General features: G+C 42.4%; 2 protein-coding genes across 9 annotated transcripts in view; one reads left to right on the top strand and one right to left on the bottom strand.

Moving 5' to 3' along the window:
• The window catches only part of SCARA3 (scavenger receptor class A member 3), a 78,156-nt gene that overhangs the window by 4,197 nt on the left and 57,975 nt on the right, over nt 1-15,984 (bottom strand). For 2 of the 6 annotated variants that reach the window (XR_010112915.1, XM_034965880.3), the window contains one exon: nt 9,901-9,960. The exons of 1 other annotated variant lie outside the window; for it this stretch is intronic. Coding sequence is in view for 2 of the 5 variants with exons in the window: in XM_034965880.3 (XP_034821771.3) it covers nt 9,901-9,960 (60 nt within the window). In the remaining 3 variants the exon portion in view is untranslated. Of the gene's footprint in view, nt 1-6,487; nt 9,961-15,984 lie in introns of those variants that run through there. 3 more of the 6 variants (XR_010112916.1, XM_034965881.3, XR_004672851.4) reach the window with 2 other exon arrangements.
• Nucleotides 1-15,984, top strand: part of CCDC25 (coiled-coil domain containing 25) — a 98,173-nt gene that overhangs the window by 70,167 nt on the left and 12,022 nt on the right. For all 3 annotated transcript variants that reach the window (XR_008626364.2, XM_055116388.2, XM_055116389.2), the window contains one exon: nt 13,972-14,026. Coding sequence is in view for 2 of the 3 variants with exons in the window: in XM_055116388.2 (XP_054972363.1) it covers nt 13,972-14,026 (55 nt within the window). In the remaining variant the exon portion in view is untranslated. The remainder of the gene's footprint in view (nt 1-13,971; nt 14,027-15,984) is intronic.

Raw genomic sequence — 15,984 nt, 5'->3', positions numbered from 1 at the left:
TCAACCTATGTTTTTCCTAAAGATCTCCCTTTCAGAGCCCTCTATTCTTCTCTAGTTTGGATGGTTATTCCTTAGGTCTGCTGCAAAGGGTCCTCTAAGACTTTTCTTTATTGTGCCTCTGAGTTGCAACCCCATTTCCTGGAATATATGACTTTTTCCATCTGGGTTGATGCTTTTGCTTTGCTGGCCTATTCTCTTATAGTTTTCCAAGACAGTGTGGATGGGAAGTAAGTCTTCTGAATCTTTGCATGTCCGGCAAACATTTCTCCTGCTCTCACACTTAGCTGATAGATTAACTGGGTACAGAAATGCAGATTGAAGATAATTTTCTCCCATCATTTTAAGATGCATTTGCTCTGGAGACATTCAGTACCATTCTTCTTATTTTTTTTTTTTTGGAAGTTTTTCAGTTCTTTTCTTTATGCTTGATGTTCTCAAATTTTAAGATCAAACTCCTACATTTTAGGCCTTTTAAAATTTTTTGTGGCAGGCTCTTGGCAGGTTCTTTTAATTCAGTGACATGCACTCTTTAGTTCTGGAAAATATTCTTATTTATTTGATAATTTCTTTCCATTTTCTCTCTCTCTTTCTGGAATTTCTGCCAATAAGTTATTGAACTTCTGGTTTTATTCCCAAAGTTCTTACCTTTTCTCTGTTAGTCCTCATTTTTTTTTCTTCTACTTTTTGGGAGATGTCCTCAAGAACATATTCTGGCCTTTCTATTGAATGTTTTTTTTGACATTAATTTTCAAAATCTATTATTAAATGATTGTTCCTTTTTTCATAGCAGCTAGTTCTTGTTTTATGGCCTTATATTTCTCTGAGCATATCAGACTGGTTGTCTGTTCATACTTAAGAATGAGAAACTACAAAAGTTGATTGGAAGGTCCGTGTAGCTTATCACTTTGGGGTAACAGGGAAGAGACTTTGCCATTCCTTTGGGGGACTTCAACCCCACTCAAAACAATTAGTATCTGGAGGTTTTATTCCTTGTAGACTCTTCAGTTTCTCTAAAGAATCATATTTTCCAACCTGAGGGAAAGATGCCCATCAGCAGGTAGGACAAAAGGAAGGGGCTGGAGAACTGACTACCCCATGGATAGGCTTTCAGTTGATACCTCCTTTTCAGCCCTAAATCTCACCCTCACTATTTGGTGCTTGGAGCCCCAAGTCCATGACCTCTTCTGTTCTTTTTCTCCTAAGAATAACCCCTGTCTCTTGCCTAAGGAGTAGGTATTTGACTGCTAGCATTCTGAAGATAGGTGGCTTTCCATCCTATGCCCTCATTTTCCTCCTATACCTCACCTTGCCCTCCTCCCTACCTGATGCCTTCACGTTCTGAGCTACTTCAGAGCTCTGTGGGGGTGATTGATTCTTTTCTCATAGGTATCACTCCTAACTAGAACATTCCTCCTCCTCAGTCCAAATATAGTCCCGACTCCTCCCACCTCCAAGCCTCCTCTTCTTCCACTGCAACATCCACTCAGTCCCCAAGTTTCATCCATTCTCCCTCTCCAACACCTCTCACATTTACCTGCTTTCGTCTTCTCTGCCTTCTCTTCACCTCCACAGCTCAGACCTCTGCTGCCTCTTGCCTGGATCCTTCCAACAGCTTCCCTCTAACAGTCTTTTCCCCATCTCGTGTCCTTCTTTCCTCCAATCAGTTCTGCACCCTCTAGCCACAGAAATCTGATCATCTCATTCCCCTACTGGAAACCTTCATTCAAGTGTAGACTCAGGATGAAATCTAAACTCAAGCATGAGGACGGGCATGATGGCTCATGCCTGTAATCCCAGCATTTTGGGAGGCCGAGGCGGGCAGATCACTCGAGGTCAGGAGTTCAAAACCAGCCTGGCCAACACGGCGAAAACCCATCTCTACCAAAAATACAAAATTAGCTGGGCATGGTGGTGCACATCTGTAATCCCAGCTACTCGGGAGGCTGAGGCAGGAGAATGTTGAATCCGGGAGGCAGAGTTTGCAGTGAGTGAGCCAAGATCATGCCACCGCACTCCAGCTTTCGTGACAGAGCAAGACTCTGTCTCAAAACAAAAACAAAACCAAAAACAAACAAATAAACTCAAGCATGGTATACAAGGCCTCCACACTCAGACCTTCACTTCCTTCTTCAGCCTCACCCTCCCTGAGCTCCTTTTTACCAAACGTGTTCCATCTCCAGCCATACTGAACTATTTCTGTTCCTCCATGATGCCATGCTCTCTCTCACCACCAGCTCTGTGCACACATTGCTTTTTCTTTCTTTTTGCAAGAACTCCTACTTATCTTGCAAGTCTCAACTTAGATGTTCCTTCTTACAGAAAGATTTTTTGGTCTCAAGACTAGTTTATACTCCTATCCTTCCCAGTGTATATCGCTAGGGTAGCAATTCTTATTCTGTTTTAGAAGAACCTTTTTGCTTGTCCTCACTAAGCTACAACTTCCTTTGGAGCAGGGACAATAGGGACAATAGTTTGATTGCTGTTGTATGCACGGTGCGTGGCACATGGCACTAAGTAAATACTTATTGAACAAATGAATACATGAAGAAATGACTGGAACCCCACGTCAGGTGCAAAAGGTGAGGTTTGGAAGGGCCAAGTAAATTACTCAAGGTCACCCAGCCGGAATCTGAACTAAGATCCCTCTGGCTTCACAGCCAAGGAGCCCCTGTCGGGTGAAGGGGCACCTCATCTTTTGAGCTGCATTTGCTTTGCTAGTCCCTGGCCTCTGGCTCAGAGATGTTGACATTGGCTCCCCTAGCTCAGTGGGCATTAAATTCCTATGACGTTCAGGGGTAGTTTCTATCTCCAGCTGACCCCACTTGGGTCTGCCAAGTTCCTGCAGCTGCTTTCCATCAGCCCAGTGCCTGTCATAAGAGACCCCAGCCCTGGAGGGAGCCAGGTGGGGTCACCCCATTTCTATACCAGGCTCCTTTGACCTGCCCCTCTTTCTCCTCTCCCTTCCTCAATACCCCATTGGAACATGCATTTTCTCTCCCTCTGGCACCCAGAGAGACACAGGCTATGAGAGTTTTGATGGGGGATGCAGGGTGGAAAGTGTGAGGGAGGCAGCATTTTGGTACCCTCGCTGATTGCTCCCTTAATGAGCTATGGTGTGAGTTCCGTTTTGGCCAAATTCACAGGATGCTGCCCTCCTGGGGAGAAGTTGGGGCTGAAAGTTGAGATTATGTTGCAGCTTCTGAAGCAAACATCCACTCAGAAAACATGATGTCACCAAGGATGGTTGGATTACCCTGCAGGGCGCTGGCAGCAAAGACTCCCTCCCATCTCCAGCTCAGCCTCCCTCCAGAGAGGACACGTAGAACACTCATTTCCAAACAGTAGCCATGACGCTTCTGAAATGAGGTGCCCAGTGTCTTCTGTGTGTGCGTGTGTGTGTGTGTGTGTGTGTGTGTGTGTGTGTGATGGAATCCTCGAAACTAGTCATATGAAACAACCCCCATTGCAGACGCTCTGTGAATGCTGTTAGTAACCATCTAACTGTCTACACAGCTGGAACCACAGCTAGTTCAGGAAACTTCCCTCTAGTCCAGCCCAACCCAGGGTCTTTCACACAGACCTGAAGGAAGGTGAGGAGTGTGCTAACTTGATGACTGATACTTTGATATTTATTTTGTCTTTGCGAGGCAGCACTGAGATCCAGGAATCCGTGAAGATATTCACTATTTTAAAAAATTAAATTTATTCTTTAAAATTATTATTATACATTTTGAGGTGGGGTATTGCTCTGTCACCCAGGCTGGAGTGCAGTGGCATAATCATAGCTCATTGCAGCCTTGACTTCCTGGGCTCAAGCAATCCTTCCTCCTAAGTCTCCTGAGTAGCTGAGACTACAGATGCATGCCACTAAGCCTGGTTAATTTTTTCAATTTTTGTAGAGACAAGGTCTTGCTGTGTTGCTCAGGCTGGTCTCAAACTCCTGGGCTCAAGTGATCCTCCTGCCTCTGCCTCTCAAAGCACTGGAATTATAGGCACGAGCTACTGTACCTGGCCAAGAATATTCACTCTTCTTGTTAATATTCTTTCTGCTTTCCCTCTTTCACTCCTTTCCTTTAGCTTTGACTTCTTCCTCACTTTGGATGTTCCTCTTTCCCCTTTCTCCCTTCCTTCTGCTTCCTCTTCCTTGCCCTCTCTCCCCTTAAGATAATTACTTTTAACCTTTATTTATCCATTATTAAATGCCAGCCCCTCATCCTGCTTAACACCTTATGTGTAGTGTATCATTTCATCAAAACTCTTATTTTCCATTATGTTTTTTTCCCCACAGGTATTTTTTTCTCACTGTAAAAAAAAAAAAAAAAAGTAGAAAGCACAGGTAAGCAAAAAACAAAAAACCACACACAAAACCACAAACTTTAAGTTACCCACAATCACATTGTTGCCATTTTGCTGTAGGTTCTCCCAGATTTCTGTCCAAGAATGAACCCTCCAGCACCTACTAGGAGATTCTTTCCAGGTCAGGAGTCCTGGGTTTGTAGTTCAAGCCCCATCGTGAATGTGCTGTGCAACCTTGGACAGATCACCCCCAACCCTAGTCTCAGTTTATCCAGACTGCACCTGCATCCTGGGAACAGGCATGGCTGTGCATTTGATAACGACACCCATTGCCGGTTGGGAGACCAGGTTTTTCTCTCAAGGGAGCCGCAGCCTGTTGCCTTTTGCCACCATTTTGCAAATCAGATCTCAATTCTGGGCCCACCCAGCCACCCCCTCCTGTCCCCTCCAGCCTCACCCTGACTTCTCAGCTTTCACTTTTTTCTGCTGATGGGTTGGAAATTGCTACTCTCCTGTTTTCTCTCCACCTGCACTAACAAACCCCAAGTGCTGCCCCCAGCACGATTCCCTGGTTCCCGGGTCCTCTGCCAGGTGCAGGTGCTGCGGCTTCATGTTCAAAGGATTCTGGGCACTGCGCTTTCTCCCTTGATGTGCCCAGCCAGGCTGCGGGGATGGGAGGCTCCTCTCCTGTGCGGCTCAGGCTGTTTTTCTCCCCAGAGCCTTGTGGCCAAGTTTCCGTGGCCCTGTGCTCTGGACCCTGGGCCAGGGCTGCGGTGTGGGCAGCCTTGAGGCCCTGGGTTCCATGCCGGTTCTCGACAGGAAGGCCTTTCATGTGGGTGCCAGCTGGCCTCTGGGCCCAGCTTTGGGCCTGGCAGGGCCTGAGGAGGGAGAGCTGCGAGTGTGAAAAACACTTTCTGTTTGGGAGCTGGTTGGTGGGAAGGAAAGACAAGAGGGAGGGGGACAGGCAGGTCAAAGAGCTTACCCAGGTTTAGAGGAGCGAGGCCAAGGTGCCCCTGTAGAAATGAGGCGATTCGGCCTTTCCTCCCCAAAAAGAGGTCTTGGCAGAGACACAAGGAAGCAAAGTCTGTTGGGTGGGGATGGAAAACACTTTCCCAAGCCTGCCTTCACTCCCTCCCTCCCCCGGGCTCGCTGAGCCTAATCAGGTCAAGCACGCAGCTCCCTGCCAGACACTGTGGCATTGTTTAAAGCTGCTGCCTCCCCAGTACCCTCTCCCCACAGAACTGAGTTCTGACAAAGGAGGCCCTGAGGGACAGGGCTGAAAGGACGGAGACCCAAGGTCCAGGGACGCAGGGTCACTCCCCTATGGCTCGCTCTCCTTCCCACTGGTTATTGTTTTTCTACCCTGGACCCCAGGGAGAAAAGGAGCCAGGCCCTGGCAAACCTGAAGGCTGTTTGTGTTGACATAAAGGCACTTTCTGAGCAAACAGCCCTGAAAGGTCAGCAGTAACCCCAGGCAGCGCCAGGACTGGGCAGCGGGTTTGGGAGGTGTGGAGAGAAAGGAAACTGTGGGCCCCTTGGGGTCGGATGACTTCACCAGAAGAAGAAGAAAAGCCAGCCAGGCTGCAGGGAGGGGGCTTCCTGGGGATGGAGCCCTGGAAGACCTTGGCTACTCCATAAAACTTAAATAGGACTTGAAGTCAGTTGTTTATCTGCCTTCCGGAACACCAATGACATGGGAGAGAGGCTGGCGCCCTAGGCAGGACCCAAGCGAGCCTGGTGTCTGGGGCAGGATCTGCCACTACGCTTGGCTTTCTCACTGTAGGACTCAGTTTGCATGGGAAACCAAAGGAGAATTTCAAGTGTCCTACTCACACATATTCTAGCCTTTCAGGAAACATTTACTGAGCATACATCACCCACCTGATAGGGGGCTAAGCCTGGGAATGCTTTCAGAGATGAGTAGCACAAGGTCTCAGATAAGGTGACCCATTTTCCCCATTTGCCTGGGCCTCCCAGTTTTAGCACTGAACATCCCTTAGCTCAGGAAGCCCAGGAAACCCTTTGATTTGGGGCATACTTGGTTGGTTGGTCACCCTAGCATCAGTCATCAAGCAGCTCATGATCTCCAAACAATGGTAGACATACGAGTGGTATAATAGAGGGTGCACAGGCACGGGAGCTCAGGTGAGCTCAGTTCCCTGCCTCACCTGAGCAACCGTGCCTGTGCACCCTCTATTGGCTATGATCACACCACTGCACTCCAGCCTGGGTGACAAAGCAAGACCTTGCCACTAAAAAAAAGAGAAAGAAAGAAAAGAAAGAAAGAGAGAAAGAGAAAGAAAGAGAGGAAGGAAGGAAGGAAAGAAAAAGCTACTTTTTGAATGAAAGAATGAAAAAGCATCTCTCAGCTAGGAAATGTCTTGCCATGATGACACCTGTGTTCAATGGGGAGCTACGAGAACATTTTAAAAAAATCTACTGTACTGAGGCATAATTTACATATAATACAATGCATACACTTCAATGTAGACTTTGATGAATTTTGACAAATATATATACTCAGTAACTGTTACATCAATCAAAATATTTATAGCACCCCAGAAACTTCCCTATTTCTCTTTTGTAGTTAATCCCATCCTAACCATCCCATCCCAGGTAACCACTTACCTGATTTCTGTAACTATAGATTCATTTTAATTGTTCTAGAACATCATCTCAATGGAATAATACAGTCTGTACTCTTTTGAGTGACTTCCTCTACTCAACGTGCTTTTGAGATTTATCCAAGTTGGTTTGCATATCACTAGTTTTTTTTTTTTTACTGGTGAGTATGGATTTATCATAATTTTTCCATGCATTTGCCTATTGATGAACATTTGACTTGTTTCCAGTTTTTTGCTATTATGGACAATGCTGTTGTGAATAGTATGTACAAATTTGGGTATAGAAAAACATTTTCATTTCTCTTGGGTAAAAACCCAGAAGTGAAATTGCTGGATCATAGGTTAAGTATGTGTTCAGATTTATAGGAAATCACCTAACTTTTCCAAAAGGGTTGTACCACTTCACAATTTCACCATTAATGCATGAGAGTTCTCGTTGCTCCACATCCTCACAACATTTGGTATTGTTGGTTTTTGAAATTTTAGCCATTCTAGTGGTATCTCAGAGTGGTTTCATTTGCATTTCCCAATGAAGCTGGAACACTTTTTCATGTGCTTACATGGTCATTCATATACTTTTCTTGCAAAATGTCTGTTCATGTCTTTCATCTTTTTTTTTTTTTTTTTGAGGTAGAGTTTTGCTCTGTTGCTTAGGCTGGAGTGCAGTGGTGTGATCTCAGCTCACTGAAACTTCCACCTCCTGGGTTCAAGTGATTTTCCTGCCTCACTCTTCCAAGTAGCTGGGACTACAGGAGCCCACCACCATGCCCAGCTAATTTTTGTATTTTTAGTAGAGACAGGGTTTCACCATGTTGGCCAGGCTGTTGTTGAACTCCTGCCCTCCAGTGATTTGCCCATCTCGGCCTCCCAAAGTGCTGGGACTTTCATCCATTCTTAATTTGAGCTGCATGTCTTTTTCTTATTGAGATGTATGAGTTCTTTATGTATCCTGAAAGCAAGTCCTTTGTCTCATATATGTATTGCAAATATTTTCTCTTATTCTGGGATTTTTTTCTTTTCATTTTCTTAAAGGGATATTTTGAAGAATAGAGGGTTTTAATTTTGATATAATCCAATTTATCAAAATTTTTCTCTTATGGTTTGTGACTTTCATGACCATATTTCTTAAAGTCACAAAAATTATCTTATGTATTTTTTAAGAAGTTTTATAGATTTAGTTTTTACATTTAGGTTTGTGGTCCTTATCAGATGAATTTTTGTGTATTATATGAGGTAATATCAAGTTTGTTTTTTTGCATATAAAAATCATTTGTTGAAAAGACTTTGAAATCATTGGTGTCTTTGGGGAAAATCAATTGATATATATGTGTAAATCTATTTCTGGATCTCAATGTGGTTCAATTGATCTATATGTCTGTCCTTACACCATTATCTCATTGTCTTAATTACTGCTGCTTTAGAGTAAGTCTTTTTTTTTCTTTCTGAAATTTTAAATTTTTATTTTTTGTAGAGTTGGGGTCTCACTATATTGTCTAGGCTGGTCTGGAACTTTTGGGATCAAGTGATCCTCCTGCCTGAGCCTCCCAAAGTGCTGGGATTGCAGGTGTGAGCCTCCATGACAGACCTAGAGAACGTCTGGATATCTTGTAGTATAGGCCCTCCAACTGAACTCTTCTTCAAAATTCTGTGGATTTTCTAGATCCTTTGCACTTTTATATACATTTTAAGAATCAGTTTTGTCAGTTTCTTTAAAAAGCAGGCTGCTGAGGCCTGGCACAGTGGCTTACGCCTGTAATCCCAACAACTCATGAAGCTGAGGTGGGAGGGTCACTTGAGCCCAGGAGGTCAAGGCTGCAGTGGGCTCTGATCATGCCACTGCACTCCAGCCTGGGTGACAGAGCAAGACTTTGTCATTTAAAAAAAAGAAAGAAAGAAAAAGAAGGCTGCTGGGATTTTGATTGGAAGTGTGTAGGATATGTAAAAGAATATAGGGAAATGAACGTCTTTTTTTTTTTTTAATTTTTATTTGAGACGGAGTCTCGCTCTGTCACCCAGGCTGGAGTGCAGTGGCGCAATCTCGGCTCACTGCAAGCTCTGCCTCCTGGGTTCACACTATTCTTCTGCTTCAGCCTCCCAAGTAGCTGGGACTACAGGCGCCCGCCACCATGCCCGGCTAATTTTTTGTATTTTTAGTAGAGACAGGGTTTCACCATGTTAGCCAGGATGGTCTCGATCTCCTGACCTCATGATCCACCTGCCTCGGCCTCCCAAAGTGCTGAGATTACAGGCGTGAGCCACTGTGCCCAGTCATGAAAGTCTTATTAATGTGAGTTTTCTTATACATGAACATGAGATATATATATAGATAGACAGATAGATAGATACCACTATATATATATATCTCCATTTATAAAGATATTTAAAAATTTCAGCAATATTCTGTAGTTTTTACTATAAAGATCATGCCCATCCTTTACTAAATTCATTCCTATATATTTCATATTTTTATGCTATTGCTAAATGATTACTTAATTTTAATTTTCTAATTTTTTGCTCCTAGTATATAGAGATGCAATGGGTTTTTGTATATTGGCCTTCTATATTATGATATTGGTAAATCACTTTTTAATAATTGCCATTTTCTTGTAAATTCCCTAGGATTTTCTATACAAACAACTATGCTGTCTGTGAATAAATACCGCTTTATATTTTTCCTTCCAATATGTATTTCTTTGTTTGTCTTATTTCGTTGGGGAGGACCTCCAGTCAAATAGAATAAAAGTGTTGGGAGATGAGATCCTTGCCTTATTTCTGGTTTATAAGGGAAAACATTTAGACTTCCACCATTAAATTTGCAATTAGCTATCCCTGGTGCTCTTGTTGTCATATCAACTTGACACATTATAAATCCAATCTCCAGTCTTATCTTAAAATAGTCTTAAAATAATATTCCCTTACAATAGTCAGTTGTCTCTCAAGAGAATTCAGAGAAAAAAAATCCATGCATTTTAATATTTACATTCTAATTTACCATTTCTGCTACTCTCCACTCCTTCTTGCAGATCCAAGTTTCTGTTTCCTGTTAATATAAAGAAAACCCTTTAGCAATTTTTATAGTACAGATATACTGGCTATGAATTCTGTGAGCTTTCATTGATCTGAAAATGTCTTTGTTTTCCTCTCATTTCTGAAGGCTATTTCCACTGGATATAAAATTTTGTTGTTAACAGTATTTTCTTTTTAAAATATCAAATATTTCAGATTTCTGGTTCTGAGGATATAGCAGAGGTGACGTGGGATTGAAAGTGTATTAGTCTGTTCTCACACTGCTAATAGAGACATATCCAAGACGGGTAATTTACAAAGGAAAGAGGTTTAATGGACTCATAGGTCTGTATGGCTGGGGAGGCCTCACAATCATGGTGGAAGGCAAACGAGTAGCAAAGGCACGTCTTACATGGATGATGGCAGGCAAAGAGAGAGTGAGAACCAAGTGAAAGGGGTTTCCCCTTATAAAACCATCAGATCTTGTGAGACTTATTCACTACCAGGAGAACAGTATGAGGAAACCACACCCATGATTCAAGTATCTCCCACTGGATCCCTCCCACAACACATAGGAATTACGGGATCTATATTTCAAGATGAGATTTGGGTGGGGACACAGCCAAACCATATCGGGAGGGTTCTTTCTGGAAGCACTGCCCAAGGCAGGTCTGGTGGGGCTCTGAGTAGGGCACAGTGGAATATGATATTTACTTTCATGACAAGAAAGTCCTGTTGCTAGAATTGGGTCCAAATGAAGTACTAGAGAAGCAAAAACAACAATTGTTCAGTTCCATTTCCCCTAAGTCTGCAGGCTTCTCAGTAGTGTTGATGCCTCAGGCCACATCTGCAACATGAGTTACAGGGCATTTCGGGAAATGCAGGCGTGGGATGCCTGCTCAGAGGCCTCAATGATGCTTGATAAGGAGAATTTAGATGACATGGGCTATAAATTGGAGAACGATGTCATCATGCATGCTCTCACTAAGCAGCTGCAGGCTGCGTCTGCTGAGGCCCCATCAACCATCTTCCCTTTGCTCTGGGAAGTGAACTGCCTTAGGACACACTGGAAGAAAGGATGCCTTTTACAGACACTGAGTGTCTACTATGAATAAATCCTCTGATGGCTATCTCAGGGTTGTTCTTTCTTTTTTCTTTTTTTAAATCAAGTTTTTCAGGATACAACTTACATACCATAAAATTCACCCATTTTAAGTGTATAATTCCATGATTTTTAGTTCATTTATACAACTGTGCAACCATTACCATGATATCATTTTAGAACATTTTCATCACCTCAAAAAGAAACCTCATGCCCAATGATAGTCATTCTCCATTCCCATCACTGCCCCTGGCAATGACTAATCTACTTTCTGTCTTTCTAGATTTGCCTCTTCTGGACAATTCATATAAATAGAATCATAAAATATGTAAAACAAAAACAAACTGGCCAGGCTCAGTGGTTCACCTGTAATCTAAAAGGGCCTATAATCTCAGCACCTTGGGAGGCTGAGGCAGGAGGATCACTTGAGGACAATAGTTTGAGACCAGCAGTTTGAGACCAGCCTGGGCAAGAGTGAGACTCTGTCTCTACAAAAAAAAAAAAAAAAAAAATTAGCCAGGTGTGTTGGTAGGCACCTGTAGTCCTAGCTACTTAGGAGGCAGAGGCAAAGAGGATTGCCCGAGCTCAGAAGTTTGAGGCTGCAGTGAGCCTTGTCACTGCACTCCAGCCTGGGTGACAGAGTGAGACTCTGTCTCCAAAAAAATTTAAAAGCAAAACAAAACAAAACAAAAAATACTGATTCAAAGATTTCATTTCATTGTTTCTGATCTCTACTATTTCTGATGAGATTCAGTGGTTTTTAATAACAGTGTTCCTCTGTATGTGCTTTTATTTCTAGCTGTTTTAAATATTTTCTCTTGGCCAGGCATGATGGCTCATGCTTGTAATCCCAGCATTTTGGAAGGCCAAGGTGGGAGGATTGCTTGAGGCCAGGAGCTCGAGACCAGCCTCAGAAACACAGCAAAACCTTGTCTCTACAAAAATATTTAAAATTAGCCAGGCATGGTGGCATGTGCCTTTAGTCCCAGCTACTTGGGAGGCTGGGGCAGGAGGATTGCTTGAGCCCAGGAGTTCAAGGCCACAGTGAGCTATGATCATGCCACTACACTCCAGCCTGGGCAAAATCTTGTCTCAAAAAAAAAAAAATTAAAATAAAAAAAATCTTTATTCCTGGTTTTGAGCAGTTTGAGTAGTAGGTGCATAAGTGCGATTTTTGTTTGTATTTATCCTCAAAGTTTTTTTTTGAGTGTCCAATTTCATGTGTGTTAGAACATTCGATATTTTCCCATATGCCCATGAAGTTCTGTTTATTTTTCTACTGTATTTTTTCTTTATTCTTTAGTGTGGATATATTCTCTTGATTTGTCTTTAAGTTTATGACTTTTTTCATTTCCAATGTGCCATTAAATTCATTCAATAAACATTTTAATTTATTTATTGTAATTTTCAATTTTAGAATTTCCATTTGTTCTTTTTTATAACTCCCAATTCTCTGCTGAGATTCCCTATTTTGTCACTCATTATGACCATATTTTCCTTTAGTTCTTTGAACATATTATCATATTTTAGTGTTTGTCTGCTAATATTTAAGTTACCTCTGGATTAGTTTCTATTGCCTAAATTTTTCTTGACAATGGGTCACATTTTTCTGGTTTATTTTTCCTATAGTTAGTAATTTTTTATTTGCTATTGTGTGTCAGTTCTCTAAGTGTGTCAATGACATGCTTTAGAAACTATGGAGTCTGTTATTTACCCGTGAAGAACATTAATTTTTGGTCCAGCATACACTTCAGTCACTAGCTGATCCCCTTGAACTTGTCTTGACTGTATTTTATGCTTTGTTATGGCAAATCTGTGAAAAACCCAGACCCTCTAACTTCATAGCACTCAATCTCCAAACTCAGATTTATTTCAGGGCTTGGTTTTAGTTAGTTAGTTTCTTTTTAGGGTGGATCTATAATAGGCTATACTCCAGGGTGTAGTCCTTACTCCTAAAGCACAGCTTCTGTGATGTCTCAGTCTGATGCCTGAGATATTAACAAGGTGTTAATGGCATCTCTCCATTCTGGCTGGTCTGGATCTCCAATATCCCCAGGGCTTCTTTATCTCTTATATTTGGTTCAATTCATAACTCCTTATCGGCCTCTCTGGTAATCCTACACGATCTTACCTTGTGCATGTACATCCAAACTCTCATCTAAGACCCCATGTGTGACCCAAACCTACAACTGTTGGGCCCCTTCCCTGCACATCTCTCTCTTCTTCACAATGCCTTGCCCTTCACATTCCAGTTGCTTCAGCTGCCCCAAACTCTGAATTCTTGACTCCCCAGCTCAGCAAGGGGTCATCTCCTAGTAGGCCACCTATAGGCACAAATCTCTGTCTTTCTGTGGTCAACTTTCATTCCTCCTCCCTGTCCTCTGCTATCCTGGATGGGCCAAGTTCACAAATTAGGTCATAAACCACCTGTACATACCAAATTATCATGGAGGTAAGCTCCTTGCTGATCAGAGTACTTCTTACTCCCATACACTCCCCTAATTCTGCTTCTCAACTGTCCATTTCCTCAACTCCCTGCTCATTCCTTTCTTCTTCAACACATGGTTTTCCTCACCTTACTTTCTTTCCTAGGATATTAAAATAAGATAAAATATGTCATTACTGTATTTTAAAAATTATTATTTTTTAAATTTCTTGTTTCTTGGGCCACATGAATATGTATCTCTATATCTCTGTGTAGATCAGTTTGTATATACATGAGCACATGGCGGGTGTTCCTGCATATGCTGGTAAGAGTGTATGTGGCATATTTTCCGTAGAATGAAGTTGGAAGAATAAGGCTGGAGGATATTCAGTGGGAGAGAACTACCTTTGCTAAGCAGTGACTCTGAGTCCAGGCATAAAATATACTCTTTATGTAGAAATCTGATTTAATCCTCATTATTCCCCTATGAAGTAAGGATTCTTACTTTCATTTTTCAGAAAGAAAACAGAGGCTTAATGAGGCAAAGGCAACATGTCCAAGACCACACAGCTGGTAAGCAACAGAGCAAGGATTCAAATTGTGAACCCAAAATATCTGAGACAGGTCTCAGTTAATTTAGAAAGTTTATTTTGTCAAGGTTAAGAATGCACCTGTGACATAGCCTCAGGAGGTCCTGATGACTTGTGCCCAAAGTGGTTGGATACAGCTGGCTTTTACACATTTTATGGAGACATAATTCATCAAACAATACCTGTAAGACGTACATTGGTTCTATCTGGAAGGGTAGAACAACTTGAAGGAGGGGCTTCCAGGTCATAGGTAGATTTGAACACTTTCTGATTGGCAATTGGTTGAAAGAGTTATTATCAGTAGAAAGGAATATCTGGATTACAAGAAGGGGTTGTGGAGACCTAGTTTTTATCATGCAGATCAAGCCTCCAGGTAGCAGGCTTTAGACAGAATGGACCGTAAATGTTTCTTATTAGACTTAAGATCTGTGTTGATGTTAATGCTGAGGGGTATAATGAGGCATGTCCAACCCCCACTTCCATCATGGCCTGACCAAGATTTTTATGTAATTCTGGAATGCCCTTGGCTGAGAGGAGTGATCCTTTCAGATAGTTGGGGGAGCTTTAGAATTTTATATATATTTTTTACAAAACCAACATCTCTCCAGCTCAAATCAGAACTCTTTCCACTCTATAATAGTCTCTCCCCAGAAAGAGTCAGTTAAGAAATGTGATCAAAAGGTATGTAGTTCCCTGACTTATGAAGTTGGAATTTTAAACTCTGTAAAATATTTGAAGATATTTATTCTGAGCCAAATATGAGTGACTATGGCCGGAGGCACAGTCTCAAGAGGTCCTAAGAACATGTGCCCAATGTTGTCAGGCTACAGTTTGGTTTCATACATTTTAGGAGGACTTAAGACATTAATCAATACATATAAGGTGTACATTGGTTTGATCCAGAAAGGCAGGACAACCTAAAGTTGGGGAGGGGTTTCAGGTCATAGGTGGATAAAGATTTTCTTTTCTTTTCTTTTTTTTTTTTTTTTTTTGAGACAGAGTCTCTCTCTGTTCCCCAGGCTGGAGTGCAGTGGCATGATGTTGGCTCACTACAGCCTCTGCCTCCTGGGTTCAAGTGGTTCTCTGCCTCAGCCTCCCAACTTGCTGGGACTACAAGTGCACACCACCATACCTGGCTAATTTTTGTATTTTTTTGTAGAGACAGGGTTTTGCCATGTTGCCTGAGTTGGTCTCGATCTCCTGGCCTCAACTGATGCACCTGCCTCGGCCTCTCAAGGTGCTGGGATTACAGGCATGAGCCACCATACCTGGCCTAGATTAAGATTTTCTGATTGAAAGAGTTAAGTTATTATCTAAAGACCTGGAATCAATAGAAAGGAGTGTCTGGGTTAAGATAAGGGGTTGTGCAGGCCAACATTCTTATTATGTAGGTGAAGCTTCCAGGCAGCAGGCTTCAGAGAGAATAGATTGTAATTTTTTTTTTATCAGGCTTAAAAAGATACCAGACACTTAATTAATTCTCTCCTGGATCAGGGAAAGATCTGGAAAGGAAAGAAGATTCTCTACAGAATGTAGATTTTCCCCACCAGAGACAGCTTTGCAGGACCATTTCAAAATTCATAAGAGATACATATTTGGGGTAAAATACATTGATTTCTTTCAGGACCTGCTGTCACATGATGTATCTTATTGCTACAAATAGTCTGTTCTATCAGTTTTGTTTGTTTTTTTTTTTTTTGAGATAGGGTTCACTCCTGTTGCCCAGGCTGGAGTGCAATGACATGATCTCAGCTCACCACAACCTTCACCTCCCAGGTTCAAGCGATTCTCCTGCCTCAGCCTCCCGAGTATCTGGGATTACAGGCATGTGCCACCACACCTGGCTAATTTTGTATTTTTAGTAGAGACGGGGGTTTCTCCATGTTGGTCAGGCTGGTCTCGAACTCCCGACCTCAGGTGATCCACCCAAAGTGCTGGGAT

The sequence above is a fragment of the Pan paniscus genome, chromosome 7, assembly GCF_029289425.2.
Source record: "Pan paniscus chromosome 7, NHGRI_mPanPan1-v2.0_pri, whole genome shotgun sequence".
In the NCBI taxonomy this organism is placed as follows: Eukaryota; Metazoa; Chordata; class Mammalia; order Primates; family Hominidae; genus Pan; species Pan paniscus.
The sequence above is the reverse complement of the archived record's forward strand: the minus strand, read 5'-3'. Positions and strand labels throughout refer to the sequence as shown.